Here is a 17,683-nt window from a genome sequence, read left to right as displayed (position 1 = left end):
AGCCTCCTGAGTAGCTGGGATTACAGGCACCTGCCACTGCACTGGGTTAATTTTTGTATTTTTAGTAGAGATGGGGTTTCTCCATGTTGGCCAGGCTGGTATCAATCCACCTGTCTCAACTGGATTGCTGGGATTACAGGCGTGAGCCACAGAGCCTGGCTCAATCCCTTGTATTCAATATCCTCTGTTTGAAGTACCTAGCAGGACTTCTCTTTTCCTTATGGAATACGTACTGATAAAGCACTCAAGACTGTTAAAAACCTTCATTACTCTATTGATGTAACAAAAGAAGCTGAGGCAAAGTTAATAAAAGTAGAGAGTTTGGGCCAAGGTTGAGGACTGCAGTCCAGGAGACATTGATTCAAGTTGCCCTGAATGTATGCTTTGATTAGCAACAGTTACAAGTGGGTTCTTTTTGTTTTTGACTTTGTTTTGAGACAGAGTCTGACTCTGTCACCCAGGCTGGAGTGCAGTGGTGCAATCTCGGCTTACTGCAACCTCCACCTCCCGGGTTCAAGTGATTCTCTGGCCTCAGCCTCCTGAGTAGCTGGGAATACAGGCATGCACCACCACACCTGCTAATTTTTGTATTTTTTTTAGTAGAGATGGGGTTTCACCATATTGATGTTTCACCATATTGGCCAGGCTGGTCTCCAACTCCTGACCTCATGACCCTCCCACCTCGGCCCCCAAAGTGCTGGGATTACAGGTGTAAGCCACTGCACCTGGCGACAAGTGGGTTCTTGTCTTATTTATTTATTTATTTTTGAGACAGAGTTTCGCTTCTGTTGCCCAGGCTGGATTGCAATGGTGTGATCTTGGCTCACTGAAACCTCTGCCTCCTGGGCTCAAGCAATTCTCCTGCCTCAGTCTCCTGAGTATCTTGGATTTCAGGTGCCTGCCACCACAGCCAGGTAATTGTTTTGTATTTTTAGTAGAGACGGGGTTTTACCATGTTGGCCAGGCTGGTCTTGAACTCCTGTCTTCAAGTGATCCGGCCACCTCACCCTCCCAAAGTGCTGGGATTACAAGTGTGAGCCACTGTGCCTGGCTGTCTTATTTAATTTAATTAATTTATTTATTTTTGGAGACGGAGTCTCACTCTTGTTGCCCAGGCTGGAGTGCAGTGTTGCGAACTCGGTTCACTGCAACCTCTGCCACCTGAGTTCAAGCTTTTCCTACCTCAGCCTCCTGAGTAGCTGGGATTACAGGCGCCTGCCACCACGCCTGGCTAATTTTTGTACTTTTAGTAGAGACAGGGTTTCGCCATGCTGGCCAGGCTGGTCTGAAACTTCTGACCTCAGGTGATCTGCCCACCTTGGCCTCCCAAAGTGCTGGGGTTACAGGCGTGAGCCACCCTGCCTGGGCCACAAGTGGGTTCTTAAAGGAAAAAGAAGGGGCAGTTCCTAAAGTGTTTATTGAGGATTTACATACAATAACCTAAGCTGTTGATTGGCTATACATTGTTCTTTTCTTTTTTTTTTTGAGATGGAGTCTCGCTCTATCGCCCAGGCTGGAGTGCAGTGGCGTGATCTCGGCTCACTGCAAGCTCCACCTCCTGGGTTCATGCCATTCTTCTGCCTCAGCCTCCTGAGTAGCTGGGACTACAGACGCCCACCACCATGCCCGGCTAATTTTTTGTATTTTTTAGTAGAGAGGGGGTTTCACGCTGTTAGCCAGGATGGTCTCGATCTCCTGACCTCATGATCCACCTGCCTCGGCCTCCCAAAGTGCTGGGATTACAGGCGTGAGCCACTGCACCCGGCCTTCTTCTTCTTTTTTTTTTTTTTTTGAGACAGAATGTTGCTCTGTTGCCCAGGCTAGAGTGCAGTGGCGCCATCTCTGCTCACTGCAACCTCCGCCTCCCGGGTTCAAGCGATTCTCCTGACTCAGCCTCCTGAGTGGCTGGGACTACAGGCATGTGCCACCACGCCTGGCTAATTTTTGTATTTTTAGTAGAGATGAGGTTTCACCATGTTGGGCAGGCTGGTCTCAAACTGCAGACCTCAGGTGATCTGCCTGTCTTGGCCTCCCAAAGTGCTGGGGTTACAGGTGAGCCACCACACCTGGCCAAAAATACCTTTAAACAATACCCCTGGCCACAGGTGCAGCTGGGGGAATTGTGTCAACCACAGTAGGCTGGAGGTTCACGATGTTTAGATTTCTAACAAATCACGTGGCCAGGCGTGGTGGCTCACGCCTGTAATCCCAGCACTTTGGGAGGCTGAGGCGGGTGGATCACGAGGTCAGGAGATGGCGACCAGCCTGGCCAACATGGTGAAACCCCATTCTACTAAAAACACAAAAATTAGCCAGGCATGGTGGCATGTGCCTGTAATTCCAGCTACTGGGGAGGCTGAGGCACGAGAATCACTTGAACCTGGGAGGTGGAGGTTGCAGTGAGCCAAGATCATGCCACTGCACTCCAGCCTGGGTGACACAATGAGACTGTCTCAAAAAAATAAATAAATAAATAAAATAAGGAAGCAAACATCTCAAGTCTCACCTAGAGCTACCAATCAGCCTAAGAACTCTAGTTTGTGTTTAACAAGCCCTTGTGGGGTGGTTCTAACACAGTTTCAGGATGAGACAGCTCCCTGCCCTAGACTGTCAACTGGGGGTACAGAGTGTGTTGACCTGATGCACAATTAGTTCACCTGTGTCTAGGCCACAGTCTGGCCCAAGGTAGAGTGCTCAACATGTGTTTGGCAGGTGAATGGTTGCTGAATGAATCATAAAGCATGCAGTGCTCATCTGAGCGGCAGGAAGCACCCTGAATCACTGAAGATGCTGGAGCAGCTGCTTGTGAAACACCAGATAGGAGGAGATGGACAGGAGGCTGTCTCCCCACCCCTGAGATTGCTGGCCTTCTGACTTGCTTGCTGGGAACTGGTGCCAGGCCAGACACACTGTGCCACCATCATAGGATGCCTGGTAAGGGGAGGCCAACCTTCCCTGAAGAAACCTTGTGCTGCTGTGGTCAAGTTGCCTGATCAGACTTCCTTCTTCATTCTGTTTATAGAAATTGGCCCAGGAGGTGTACATGTTGGGTGCCCATAGCCAATGGAAGGCAATGTATATTTATTTTTATTTTATTTTATTTATTTTATTTTTTGAGACGGGGTCTCGCTCTGTCACCCAGGCTGGAGCATTTGAATAAATAAATGCCCTGTAATCCCAGCACTTTGGGAGGCCAAGGCGGGCAGACTGCTTGAGGTCAGGAGTTCAAGACCAGCCTGGCCAACATGGTGGAACCCCATCTCTATTACAAACACAAAAATTTGGCCAGGCGAGGTGGCTCACATCTGTAATCCCAGCACTTTGGGAGGCTGAGGCAGGAGGATCACCTGAGGTCAGGAGTTTGAGACCAGCCTGGCCAACATGGTGAAACCCTATCTCTACTAAAAATACAAAAATTAGCCAGGCGTGTTGGCAGGCGCCTGTAATCCCAGCTACTAGGGAGGCTGAGAGAGGAGAATTCCTTGAACCTGGGAGGTGGAGGTTGTAGTGAGTGGAAATCATGTCATTGCATTCCAGCCTGGGCGACAGAGCAAGACTCCGTCTCAAAAATAAAACAAAAATACAAATACAAAAATTAGCCAGGCATGGTGGCGCATGCCTGTAATACCAGCTACTCAGGAGGCTGAGGTATGAGAATCACTTGAACCTGAGAGGCGAGGTTGCGGTGAGCCGAGATCGTGCCACTGCACTGCAGCCTGGATGACAGAGTGAGACAAAATAAAATTTAAAAAGGTCCTCTAGAGTAGGGCTTTTCCTCTAATAACCATACTCCAGCAAGCATCAGGTGCCTGCTGCTCTGTGCCGGGCAGTGAGAGACATAGATGTGTAACACCAGCAAACACGTATTACCATTCTCTCTTTTCAGAAGAGGGGCCTAGGGGCCCAGAAAGGCGAGTTCAACTACTTGCCAGGACACACAGAGCAGCTGGGGAATCATGCCTGGCACCTGGCACTGTGGGTGCTGCAGCGGCACAGAGAGGCGAAGTCCTGCGCCTGAGCTTAGCCAAAACCCTAAGGGGCAGACCCAGATTATAAAACACACACAAACAGCTATCCTGGAGGACGCCTTGCGGGGCAGGGTGAGGGGGGCAGGGTGCGGGTCCCCCAGATTAGCGCGCGCACACACACACACACACACACACACTGCGATCCTAGGAACAGGGCGCTTTGCGGGGCAGGGTGAGGGTCCCGACCCTCCGCGGGGTGGGCGACCGCCTCCCCAGGCGCACTGGCAGGGGGACGGCATCCCTAACAGAGAACCAGGCCTCGGCATGGGCTGGAGGGATGACACAGCATGGTCGACTCGGCCAGCGGCCAGCGGTATGAGAGTCCGCACAACGTTGGAAGGAGGAGTAGGGGCACGGGCAAGAGCACGGAAGACGCAGATGCCTCAGGCCCAGCCCCTCCAGGCTGCGTGTGGGCGGCCCCGCCCCTGCCCCCGCCCCCGCCCCCGCCCCCGCCCCCGCCCCCGCCCCCGCCCCTCCCGGCCTGACTGCACATGCGTGGCCCTGTCTACGGCCCCGCCCTCTCCCGGGACAGGCTGCGTGCGCACCGCCCTCCCGTCGTCCCAGTGCGCACGCGCGGCTGCGGCCCCGCCCCCGTTCCTCCGGCGCTGGGAGCCCGAGTCCGCGGGAAGATGGCGGCGCCGCTCATCCCCCTCTCCCAGCAGGTACGGGCCGGGCGGGCCTGGGGGCGGCGCCGGGGTGCGGGGCGCGAGGCGAGCGGTGCGGCGAGGCTGAGGCGCTGGGAGACTCAGCCAGGCGGCGGCGGGGGCGGCGCGTGCTGAAGGGCTTGCGGCGGGCGGGTGGGCAGGCGGCCCTGAAGGTGACAGGCCGGGACCCGCGGCCTCCCGTGCCCAAGCGACCCTTGCGGGCACCGGCGAGGCGAGGAGGTGCGCAGCGCGTGTCCTCTCCGCCCAGGGCCCGGACCCTGCCGCCGCTGAAGCTCCCAGGCCGGGGACCCGCGGAGGCGCTGGGCTGCATCCCGGAGAGGTGGGCGAGGGGTGCGAGCGTTTCTGTCGGCGCGGCGGCCCAGCGAGTCTTTGTCTCCCTCCGGTCCCGGCGCCCGGGCGGGCAGGGTCCCGCCGGAGCCCGGACCCGTCAGCAACAGCGCGATCTCAGACTGATCCCCTGCCTCCTTGGAAGCTGCTTCCGCCACCCCTGCACCGGGCGCAGATCTCACGTCTCCGGGCGCCTCTCTGTGTCCTCAAATTCGCCTGATGCGCTTACGAAGGGGCAGTATCGATAGCGCGACACAGACATGCGAAAAAGAGCCATGCGTAGGCAGCTCTGTTATTTGGGAGAGAGTTTCATTCATTCATTTTCTATCCATCCCTCAAATGTGCGTTGGGTCAGGTGCTGGGAGCGCTGCATTCTTCCAGACAGACAAGGTCGCTGCTCTCCTGGAGGTGACACTCGTGGGAACTAGAAACTACCTGTGTTATGCTAATCACAGCTGCCTTTATTTGCTGAATACCTGTGTTGTGCAAAGCACCATATAAGCATTTTGCTAGAATGATCTAGCACAGCATAGTGATTAAGAGTGAGGACACAGGGTCAGATCATGTGTTCAAATCTTGGCTCCAGCCCCGATTTCTCTGTGCCTTTGGTTGAAGCTCTTAGCTATTCCACCTATCAGTTGCTTCCTTTGGAAAATGGAGATATAAAAATGTGTTGGGATTATGTGAAAATTAAGCACGTGAAAAAGCGCTTAGAACAGTGCCTAGCATATGAGAGGCACTCAGTGATCCTATAATTACTGTCATCATTTAATCTCTGCCAGATTTGGACGTTTGGGAGTAGAGACCGCAGCAATTAAGAATTCCAAACCCAAAGAGAGCTGATAGGCCGGTTGCATGCTTGCATGACTGGTTAGCTGATCCAAGGAGAGAGAAGTGCACAGCTAGCCAATTTGCAACACTGTCACTAAGTTAACAGTGCGAAAACCCGGTGATTATTAATTAGCAAGTTCTTGTTACTGACATGAAAGTGCTCTGTAAACTGTTAAGTGTCCTACCGATAATAGGTGTTAATAGCTAAGTGGTACAGTTTAGAGTATGTAGTCAGGGGGTGGGGGGCGGGGAAGGCGGGAGTCCGGGGAAAATCACCTAAGATCATTTCATGAGAAAGCACTAAGCACTCCCAGTTTGGGAGGCGTGGATCTTTCTAAAACTTCCTGTCCAATTTTTTTTTTTTTTTTGAGATGGAGTATTGCTCTGTCACCCAGGGTGGAGTCCAGTGGCATGATCTCAGCTCACTGCAACCTCCGCCTCCCGAGTTCAAGTGATTCTCCTGCCTCAGCCTCCTGAGTAGCTGGGACTACAGGCACGTGCTACCACACCCGGCTAATTTTTGTATTTTTTTTTTTTAGTGGAGACGGGGTTTCACCATTTTGGCGAGGCTCGTGTCAAACTCCTGACCTCGAGTGATCCACCTGCCTCGGCCTCCCAAAGTGCTGGGATTACAGGCGTTAGCCACTGCGCCTGGCCAGGTCACTGACTTCTTAGCCTCTTCCTGCTCCTTTCCCTATACATTTGTTGAATGAAGGCGTGGCCTGGTTTTCTTCGTTTGGAAATGTCAGCACTTCTTTACACTTGCTCTCGAGTGAAAATCTACACCATGGGTTACTGTTGGCCCAGGTGTGAGGCATGGCCCTCCCAGGCCCTTACTGTCTAGCTCAGGAGATCACTTGGGTTCACAGATAACTCTGGGGGAACCAAGGGTATGATTCCAAAATTTTTGGTTGGGGGCAAAAGGGAAGCACCCTCCAGCAGGTGGCTGTGATCTGGTTGGATTTAGGTGACAGAGCACACTTGGCAAGCAGATGGCCAGGTGAAGGTGAGCAAAGTGGATAACCCAGTGGGCTAGCCTAGGGGAGGAGGGGTGTGTTTTCTCCACCCCAACTCCTGTCTGCACTTTTCCCATCAGCATCTTTTTCAGACTGTTCTGTACTCCCTGACATCATCTCAGAATCTCCTTCCTTATATACTCTTTTCTGACCCTGAATATCAACATAAATTCGAAAGGTCTGCGCTCCTGCCTCTTTAGGAGTGATTTTTTTTTCCCAACAGCATCTCAGTGATTTGTGTGTCTCCCTGTCCCCCTGCTCAGCTCTCTTCTGCTTTCCAAAAAGCCTTCCGTGGAAATGCATCCAGATCTCTTCCCTCCTTGTACTCCCCGAGGTTACCGGTGGCCCCTCCGTCCTTAACCCCGGTGCCCTGTGGCTGCAGCCGATCCTCCTCGAACTCCGCAACACTGGAGCCCATCAGTCTTCACTCTTCATCCTCTCTCCTTTCAGTCTCTCCTTCTTGTCCCCTAATTTCAGCCTCCCTACCTGCATCTTATCTCTCTGTGTGCTCCCTCCCCTGGAGCTTCTGTACAGAGGACTTCAAACCTGCCTTCTGGAGTCCAGAAGGTGTCTCTCTCCTGCACCTCTGCCAGCCTGCTGGACTCTGGAATAGGCCATTTCCTTGCCATGCCCCAAAGTGGTCTGGGCCATCCTACTTCCTACTTGCCCACTCCCTCCCACTTAGTCCCACGCCACTGTGGAAGTCATCTTCTTTTTGTTTTTTGAGACAGGGTCTCGCTCTGTCCCCCAGGCTGGCGTGCAGTGGTAGGATCATAGCTCACTGCAACCTCAAATTCCTGGGCTCAAGCAGTTCTCCCACCTCGGCTTCTCAAGTAGCTGGGACTACAGGAGCGCACCAGTCATACCCAGCTAATTAAACAATTTTTTTTTGTAGAGATGAAGTCTTGCTATGCTGCCTAGGCAGGTCTTAAACCCCTAGCCTCAAGCAATCTTTCTATCTCAGCCTCCTAAAGTATTGGAATTACGGTGTCAGCCACTGCATCTGGCTAGGATTCATCTTCTAAAACATATTCCCCTGTTCCAAAAACCTTTCACAGCTCCCATTCCCCTTCCTCCAAAAGAACTCAGTTTATGGCTGGGTGCTGTGGCTCATGCCTATGATCCCAGCACTTTAGGAGGCTGAGGCGGATGGATTGCTTGAGGCCAGGAGTTCGAGACCAGCCTGGCCAACATAGCAAAACCCTGTCTGTACTAAAAATACAAGTTAGCCAGGCATAGTGGCAAATGCCTATAATCCCAGCAACTTGGGAGGCTGAGGCACAAGAATCGCTTGAAACCAGGCGGCGGAGGTTGCAGTGAGCTGAGATCGCGCCACTGCACCCCAGCCTGGGCGACAGGGTGAGACTCAGTCTCAAAAAAAGTCAGCTTTGATGAGCTTAGTAAGCCCTGAATCGACTCCACCTAACCTTGCTGGGTCCCTTTCCTGCACTTCTGGCTCTTGGCAACGCTTTCTAGCCTCAGCTTCCTTAGCTGTGTTGCTCCGGTTGCTAGAACATCACTGCGAGCTCCTGCCGTACGCTGCCTGCCCTGAAGGACGGTCTTTGAGGCCTCCCCTGTGTTGTCCTCCCTTAGCCCCACCCGAATGAGAGTTCTCTCCCTTGTACCTTCCGTAGGTCCCTTTTGTGACCGCTGTACCTAGGAAGCACATGGTAACTGGGCTCAGTGATGAGGAGAGACTGCCCTGGGCCCAAAGAGTTACACCTTCCTCCTTTCCCCCTTGTTATGTGTTCTTCATCCAGGACCTTTGCTGTATTTTGGTAGGTGCCTCCATTCTAGGAGGCTTTTATTCCCCTTTTACAAGTGAGGAAACCAAGACCCACAGAAATAGAGTAACTTGCTGAAGTCTCATAGTTGGTGGGCGCAGAGCTGAGGTCACACCTGCGTCCTCCTGCCGCAGAGCCCTGCTGTTCCAGACGGCCTGCTGGGCACCCCTCCCAGAGCAGCACCCGGCCAGTGTGTTTGGAATGAATGCTGAGTGGCTCGGACACTTACTTGTCCTCTTGTCCCTTGTTTCTTTTCTTCCTCTGAAATAATTGCTAGTCTATCTTAGTAGAATGCTAATGGCAATGCAGTCTAAATTGATGAGAACTAAGTTTTAGAGTAAAATCCACTCCTGAAAGATCCAGAATTCTCTGACTGTCACTTATTGATCTGCACTGGCCTGTTTTTTTTTTGTTGTTGTTGTTGTTGTTTTTTCGACTAAATAGATTCTCCCTGGGCAAGACCCCTCCACCTCCATTCTGAACTTTAAAACAACTTTCCAGGCCGGGTGCAGTGGCTGACGCCTGTAATCCTAGCACTTTGGGAGGCTGAGGCAGGTGGATCACCTGAGGTCAGGAGTTCGAGACCAGCCTGGCCAACATGGTGAAACCTCATCTCTACTAAAAATACAAAACATTAGCCTGGCGTGGTGGCGGATGCCTGTAATCCCGGCCACTCGGGACCCTGAGGCAGGAGAATCACTTGAACCCAGGAGGCGGAGGTTGCAGTGAGCCAAGATCACGCCACTGCACACTCCAGCCTGGGCAACAAAGTGACACTCCGTCTCAAAAAAAAAAAAAAGAAAAGAAGAGCAGGCACCATCAGGTGCAGTGGTGCCTGCTTTTCAATGTTTAGGTCCTTAGATGTTTGTTTGGATTCCCAGATATTCCTTCACTGCCCTCAGTCCTGCAAATACTTTCTGTACCTTAGTTTTCTCATCTGCAGAATGGTACTGTGAACTCGCTTGACCTGCTTTGTCACAGTAGAGTGTCAGGACCCTGCCATGTGACGCATGTGCTCTCAGTGCTTTCCTTTTTTTTTTTTTTTTTTTTTTTTTGAGACAGAGTTTCACTCTTGTCACCCAGGATGGAGTGCAATGGCGCTGTCTTGGCTCACTGCAACCTCCGCCTCCTGGATTCAAGCGATTCTCCTGTCTCAGCCTCCTGAGTAGCTGGGATTACAGGCGCCCACTAACACACCCAGCTAATTTTTGTATTTTTAGTAGAGATGGAGTTTCACTATGTTGCCTAGGCTGGTCTCGAACTCCCGACCTCAAGTGATCTGTCTGCCTCAGCTTCCCAAAGTGCTGGGATTACAGGCATGAGGCACCGCGCCTGGCCCTCATGCCTTCCTTTTGTAGATCACACTGTTTGTTCAGTGAGTATTTATTTGGCATCTTCTTTTTGCTGGGCACTTTCTGGGCAGTGGATGGAACAGTGAATCTGAAGGCAGTGCTGCCTCACGGGGCTGACATCGTTGGGAGGGGCCCGGATATAAAGAAATGAGCCAATGTGTAGTGCATTCGGTGGGGATTGATGCTGTGAGATGAGTAGAGCAGGGCAGGTTCCAATCTGATGATGGAGGTCAGGAAAGGTCTCAACACCAGGCTGGAAGGACTGAGTAAAGAAAACATCTTAGATTGCCTGGTTCATCCTCCCGGTCACTCTGGCCAGTATTATCTTCAGTGTATAGGGGCAAGAGGGGCAGATCACTGGAGGCCAAGAAGGGCAGATCACTGGAGGTCGAGAGTTCAAGACCAGCTTGGCCAACATGCTGAAACCCCGTCTCTACTAAAATACAAAAATTAGCCAGGCGTGGTGGCACATGCCTGTAGTCCCAGCTACTCAGGAGGCTGAGGCAGGAGAATTGCTTGGACCTGAGAGGCGGAGGTTGCAGTGAGCCGAGATTGCACCACTGTACTCCAGCCTGGGCGACAGAGCAAGACCCTGTCTCAAAAAAAAAAATAGATGAAGTGAGGCCAGAGATTGTTACGTCCCTTGCCCAAGTTTGTACCCAGTGAGCTCAGGCAGACATGGCTTTTCTGAGACAGGTTCAGGCCTCTTCATTGCACCATAATTTCTTGTCTTGGAAAGTTATTTTTTTGTTTGTTTGTTTTTAAGTTTATGACATCTCCTAACCTCATTTGTTTTTATACCTAGTTATTAGATATCATGTAGTCTGAGTTTTTATTTTATTACTTTAATCTCATCTAATCTCATTAAAAGGTAGAGAGGGACATGGAAAGGCCTGCTTATTGTCTTTCTTTTTCCTTTAGAGACAGGCTCTTGCTCTATTGCCTACGCTGGAGTACAGTGGTGCAATCAAGGCTCATTGCAGCCTCGACTCTTGGCCTCAAGTGATCCTCCCGCCTCAGCCTCCCAAGGAACTGAGACTACAGGCATGCAACACCACATCTGGCTAATTTTTAATTTTTTTGTAGAGACAGGATCTTGCTATGCTGCCCAGGCTGCTTTCGAACTCCTGACCTCAAGTGATCCTCCTGCCTCTGCCTCCAAAGCGCTGAGATTACAGGTGTGAGCCACCACTCCCAGCCAGTTGTCTTTAGGAGAATCCAAAGATTTCCCTGCCAGAGTGGTAATGAGTGCTCCTGGCCCATGCAGAATTGAGTTGTCCAGGCCCGGCCCACAGCAGAGGCTCAGGTCATGGGTGGTCCAAGCTGCAGGAGGGGCAGATGACTGGCTTCCATTTGGGTGTTGGACATGGTTGTATGGAGGAGAGGACGTGTTTGGTGTAGGCCAAGCTTGTCCAACCCATGCCTGCATGTGGCCCAGGATGGCTTTGAATGCAGCCCAACACAAATTTGTAAACTTTCCTAAAACATTATGAGGTTCTCTTGTGAATTTTTTTTTTTTTTTTGAGACTAAGTCTCGCTCTGTTGCCCAGGCTGGAGTGCAGTGGTGCAATTTCGGCTCACTGCAAGCTCCGCCTCCTGGGTTCATGCCATTCTACTGCCTCAGCCTCCTGCGTAGCTGGGACTACAGGCACCCGCCACCACACCTGGCTAATTTTTTGTATTTTTAGTAGAGACGGGGTTTCACTGGTTAGGCAGGATGGTCTTGATCTGACCTTGTGATCTGCCCGCCTCAGCCTCCCAAAGTGCTGGGATTACAGGCATGAGCCACCATGCCCACCCGTGAATTTTTTAAAGCTCATCAGCTATCATTAGTGTTAGTGTTAGTGTTAGTGTATTTTATGTGTGGCCCAAGACAATTCTAGTGTGGCCCAGGAAAGCCAAAAGATTGGACACCCCTGGTCTAGGCCATGGGGAATAGCCTTTCACACGGAGGCAAAGAGGACTGAGCCAGAGCTGAGAGGCTGCAGGTCTAGGTCAAAGGGCCAAAACATGCGGCTGGGACTTTGGGGCTCATGTCCTTCCTTTAATTTAGGCAGCTCAGGGATGAAAGAAGGAAGGTCTTTTGGTAAATAAGACGTGAGAGTTTGTGTGTGGGCTACAAATTGGCCTAACTGACAGGATGTCTGTTTGCCGAGAGAGTGGCCAGTGGCTGATGGGGGCTGAGGAGCTGAGACCTGCCCACTGTCCTTCGCGCTGGACTGGGCTTTACCGCTGGTCAGAGTGGTGGCCCTGAAGTTTGCTCCTGCATGGAGTGCAGACCATTAGCTCTTAAAGCTTCTTTGGGCTTTTCCCTTCATAGGAGTCCCAGCTCTTGATGCTACAAGCTTTGGGGTGAAAGTAAAGGTCACAGATGACCGCAGACATTTGTCTCGGATTTCCATCTGCACTGCCTGTGGTGTGGAATGTAGACCTGATAACAGAATCTGTTTACTGATTGCCTGCAGGTCAGGCTGACATAAAGTCACTTCTCCTCCTCTTGGGCACACCAGCCAGGCTGGATCAGGCGCTGCTACCGGCAGCTGACAGCACATCTGCTCCCTGTGTTTCCCAGGCCTGCAGTCCTCATTCCCTCTGCTCTGTGGCCCCCTGGCCTCTCTTTCTGTCGTCTGCACAGGCTATCCTTCATCTTGCCTCAAGGCCTTTGCATCTGCTGTTCCCTCTCTCTGGAATGCTCTTTCCAAACCCTTCATCCTCTGGTGAATCCCTACACCTTTTCATATCAGCTGGGGCATCACTTCCTCAGGGAAGCCTTTCCTGACAAACTGGCCCAGCATCTCTGTTACCACTGGTGGAGATGGACACCTTTTCCATTTAGCCGTTTATAATTTTCTCTTTGCGGGGTTGATTGATGGTCTGTCTTCCCCAACCACTTAGACTAGGTCCACAAGGGCAGAGACTGTGCCTGTTTTATTCATCCTTGTTTGCCAGGCTGCAGCTGGCACTCAGGTGCTCAGCAATCATCTGTTGAAGGAAGAGTAGCATGGGCCACATTATGAGAGGCAGTAGGGAGCTATGGCAGGTTCTTGAGGAGTGACACCTTTAGATGATCTGGCTGCTTACACAGGGAGTGCTTGGAGCTGGGTTCTAGCTCCGAGACAGTCTCTGTGATATGGGCATGAAGTGATCAAGAGGAACCTGGCCTGAGGTTGTTTCAGGAAGAGTAGAAAGGGCTGGGGGTGGAAGGAGTATGTGGGGTAGCTATTTGGACAGGTGAGGGTCTAGGTGGGAGAGGAAGCAGGGGGAAGAAGCAGGCATAGTGTCTGCAGCCGTCAGGTTGAGGCCACCTTCAGGGAGCCAGGACAGCAGCAGTGGGAGTGCCTGGTGGGCAGAGCCTGGTGGGCTGTGGCTGTGTCAGTTGAGTCAAAACCCATCACTTTGCGGGAAACCCTCCAAGCCACGTGAGACCCAACATTTAGGTACAGTCAAAAAGAAGACCAGCTCTGGGGCTGGGGCACCATGAGATTCTGTCTGCTGAGCTACTGTGTGCTGTCTTGGGATCAAGATAAATAAAACCGAGCCCCACCCTCCAGGTCAGCTCAACTGCAGCTGGGCACCCAGGCACACAGAAAATTAGGACATAGTGTGACACACTCGTGGAAGTCAGGTGGCACCCACAGCGGTGGGATGAATCACCTCCACTGGGCTGGGAATAAAGGACAGGAGGAAGAGGGCGCCTGTGCCTCCTTTTGTCTTTTCCCTCCTCTGTTCCAACAGGCCTGGAGGAAGCAGCTGGGTGCAGCCTCTCTGACTGGCTGCACACTGCGTGGACCAGTGTCCTGCCCCCACCCTCTGCACAGGCCTTCTCTCCCAGCACCATCTTCACAGCTTCCTGGCCCCCTCTCTGCCTTCTCAGAGCCCCACTTCCCTGATTCTTTGTTTTACTTTATTTTTTCTTGAGGTGGAGTCCCGCTTTGTCACCCAGGCTGGAGTGTAATGGCATGATCTTGGCTCACTGCAGCTTCCGCCATCTGGGCTCAAGCAATTCTCCTGCCTCAGCCTCCCAAGTAGCTGGGGTTACAGGTGCACACCACCAAGCCTGGCTAATTTTTTTGTATTTTTGTATTTTTAGTAGAGACAGGGTTTCACCATGTTGGCCAGGCTGGTCTCGAACTCCTGGCCTCTAGTGATCCACCCACCTCGGCCCCCCAAAGTGCTGGGATTACAGGTGTGAGCCACCATGCCCTCCCCCCCACTTCCCTGATTCTGGTAACCTGGTCTCCCAGAACAGGTGGCAACGGGACCCCAGCCCTGGTGGTACCCTGACTGCCCTCACCAGTGAGTGGGCCCAGGCAGGCAGCTCTGGGCCCTGGGGAGAGATTTGGGGCACAGGTCTGATGCAGGAGTGAGGGAGTGTTGTGGGACCAACAATGGTGCCATCGTCCCTGTGCTTGTTTCTAGATGAGGAAACTGAGAAGGAGAGAGGTAAAACAACCGGTCAGACCCTCATGGAGAACAGGCGTCTGAATCAGACCATGGGCTCCAAAGCCACCATTTTGTCCTATGATTGCCACACCATGGGCTCCGGGAGGGTCGAGGAGCTCTGTCTTTCCTGCTCCCTGCTGGGTTCCCAGCCCCTGAAATCTGGGCTCCTGGCACATAGTAGGCTGGTGATATCTGTTGATTGGAGGCTGGGTACTTGGAACAGCAGCCAGGAGCGCAGTCTGTCTCTCCAGCTGCCTTTGAGGGTAGTTGACAGAAGGGAACGTTTTGTCTCTCAGGTGAAGAAACAGGCACAGGGCCCAGAGCCGCCTGCTCGAGCCCACTGGCCGGTGACAGCAGTCAGGGCACCACCAGGGCTGGGGCCCTGCTACCTCCTCACCTCCGCTCATCAGAGGGTGAGGAAAGGGCTTCCCTCTTGTGCAAGTGACATCAACAAGCGTGCCTCTGTCATTACGCCAATCTGTAGAAAACTGGCTTTTCTTTCTTTCTTTTTTTTTTTTTTTTTGAGACAGAGTCTCACTCTGTGACCCAGGCTGGAGTGCAGTGGCGCGATCTCAGCTCACCGCAACCTTTGCCTCTCGGGTTCAAGTGATTTTCCAGCCTCAGCCCTCCGAGTAGCTGGGACCACACGTGTATGCCACCACACCCTGCCAATTTTTGTATTTTTTGTGGAGATGGGGTTTCTCCATGTTGCTAGGCCAGTTTCGAACTCCTGAGCTCAAAGCGATCCACCTGCCTCGGCCTCCGAAAGTGCTGGGATTGCATGTGTCAGCCACTATGCCCAGCTGGCTTTTCTTTCTTTCTTTTTTTTTTTTTTTAAGAGACGGAGTCTTGCTCTGTTGCCCAGGCTGGAGTGCAGTGGCGCAGTCTCGGCTCACTGCAAGCTCCGTCTCCCGGGTTCACGCCATTCTCCTGCCTCAGCCTCCTGAGTAGCTGGGACTACAGGCGCCTGCCACCACGCCCGGCTAATTTTTGTATTTTTAGTAGAGACGGGGTTTCACCGTGTTAGCCAGGACGGTCTCAATCTCCTGACCTCATGATCCGCCCGCCTCGGCCTCCCAAAGTGCTGGGATTACAGGCGTGAGCCACCGCGCCCGGCCCCAGCTGGCTTTTCTTAATCTGACGAGGACGTGCTTTTCAATTTTATATTTTCCAGTGGAAGAGAAAACTATCTCATTTCACACTCTCCAAAGGGGAAAGATGAAACACGAAAAAACTTGATGATGAGGCCCTCACACTGAGCATGTTTAACCAGGACTGTACGGTTATGGGGATGGACTGTCCCCCTCAATTCCCCCCACACCCTACAAATGGCACTGTTTGTGGTTGGGGGGTCCCAGACACGATTGGCCTAGGCGCATGTTCTTGCAAACGTTCTTCCCTTTGAGTTTTTTCTTTGCTGAGAACTAGAACGCTCTGTGCCCGCGGCACCCCCGTGCTGGCTTTGGAAACTTTCTCTGTGGGTCGAGGCTTCTGGAGTGGAGGAGCAGGCTCCACAATTGCTGATGGGCTGGGCAAGGTTGTCCATCACCAGGGTGCAAATTGTTGCTGTTATTTTGCTTGCTCACACCAGGCCATGGAGTTGGCATTTTCTTTTAGGCCAGCCTCTGAGTTGGCATTCACAGTCAGTTGACTTTATTGATTTAATTTGTTGTTGTTGACTCTTAGCCACTAGAAAATGTCCTTTAATTCACATTTAATGCACATTTAAAATGTCCTTTAATTCACACTAAGTGGGTTTTTACAGGTGTGTACTTATCTGCTGTGTGTAAAATTGTATTTTTTTTTAAGAAAATGACAGCTGAGACTAAGAGAATTGGTGAAACACTGTTCTTTTTTTATTTTTAGAGACAGGCTCTGTCACCCAGGTTGGAGTGCAGTGGTGCCATCACGGCTCACTGCAGCCTCAGACTCCTGGGTTCATCCTCCTATCTCAGCCTCCTTAGTAGTTGGGACTGCAGGTGCTCCTCAGCACACCACCACGCCCAGTTAATTTTCTGATTTTTAATTTCTGTAGGGCTAGGGTCTCACTATTTTGCCCAGGCTGGTCTTGAATTCCTGACCTTAAGGGATCCTTCTGCCTTAATCTCCAAAGTGTTGGGATTACAGGCCTGAGCCACCATTCCTGAACTGAAATATTGTTCTATCCTGATGTTGGGAGCTGCTTAGCTGTTGAGTTGAGAGAGCAAATGGCTACCATATGTACCATAGTGTAGCCAACATTTGTTGAAATACTTTATTGCTTGGCAAAGATCAGTTGGCAGGGCAGGCTATAAGGACTGTGATTTTACACCTGCAACTCACGTGCTGATTCACAGCCTTGCCTGACCTCCCTCCCCGCCCACCATTCTTTGTAAATACAGCCTGCTCCCCTGTCTCAGGAATAATAATACAAGAGTAACCATAATAGGGGATGTAATAATGGCTTCCCATTGCAGAGTGTATTTCACTTGCATATTCTCATTTGGGACTTACCAGCATCCTCAGGCCAGGTGCTGTCTATTCTCATTTTACAGATGGGGACATTGAGGCCCAGGGTGGCTTGGTGGCTTGTCCTCACTGCTGCTGAGCCACGGAGCTATGTCTGCCCGCTCCCCACTACCAACTGCACCTTCCTGCACTCAGCCCACCACCTGCCTCCCTCAACACTTTAATCTCACCCATGCCCTCAACAGACATTTACTGAAGGCCTGCTTCTAGGAGGGCACAGCGTGATCCCTCCACCCTCCAGGCATTAAGAATGTAGTGAGAGAGGCTGGTCATTACAGCAGCTTTTCCATCAAATCGACTTCAGGAAGTGTCCCTTGTCAAAGTTTGGGGCTATGGGAGTGTGGAGGCAGGAGAGACTTATTTCATTTGGGGGAACCTAGGGTAGTCTTAGAGCAGGGCGTTGGCCTGCAGCAGGCAGCGGCCCCAAGCATAGGGAATACAGTCACACACCACATAACCATCATGGACTGCATATGTGACAGTGCTCCTGTAAGATTATACTGCTGTATTTTTCCTGTGCCTTTGCTATGTTTAGATATGTTTAGATATGCAGCTACTTAGCATTGTGTTACAGTTGCCTGCAGTTTTCAGTACTGGGCCACTCTGCCCAGGTTTGTAGCCTGGGAGTAATAGGCTAGACCACAGCCCAGGCGTGGAGCAGGCGCTGCCTTCTAGGTTTGTGTAAGTTCACTCCAGGATGTCCTCACGACGATGAAATTAACCTGATGA

At 51.9% G+C, this 17,683-nt stretch overlaps 1 protein-coding gene across 8 annotated transcripts in view; it reads left to right on the top strand.

Moving 5' to 3' along the window:
- The first annotated feature begins 4,543 nt into the window (after nucleotides 1–4,543).
- EPS15L1 (epidermal growth factor receptor pathway substrate 15 like 1) overlaps nucleotides 4,544–17,683 on the top strand; it is a 116,494-nt gene continuing 103,354 nt past the window's right edge. For 4 of the 8 annotated variants that reach the window (XM_055372060.2, XM_055372052.2, XM_019015668.4 and 1 more), the window contains exon 1: nucleotides 4,588–4,690. In XM_055372060.2, coding sequence (XP_055228035.1) covers nucleotides 4,658–4,690 — 33 coding nt within the window. In that variant the 5' untranslated portion in view covers nucleotides 4,588–4,657. Of the gene's footprint in view, nucleotides 4,691–17,683 lie in introns of all 8 variants that reach the window. The other 4 variants (XM_019015667.4, XM_019015666.4, XM_055372056.1 and 1 more) reach the window with 3 other exon arrangements.

The sequence above is a fragment of the Gorilla gorilla genome, chromosome 20 (assembly GCF_029281585.2).
Source record: "Gorilla gorilla gorilla isolate KB3781 chromosome 20, NHGRI_mGorGor1-v2.1_pri, whole genome shotgun sequence".
NCBI classification, from domain to species: domain Eukaryota; kingdom Metazoa; phylum Chordata; class Mammalia; order Primates; family Hominidae; genus Gorilla; species Gorilla gorilla.
This window is presented reverse-complemented; position numbering and strand designations above follow the sequence as displayed.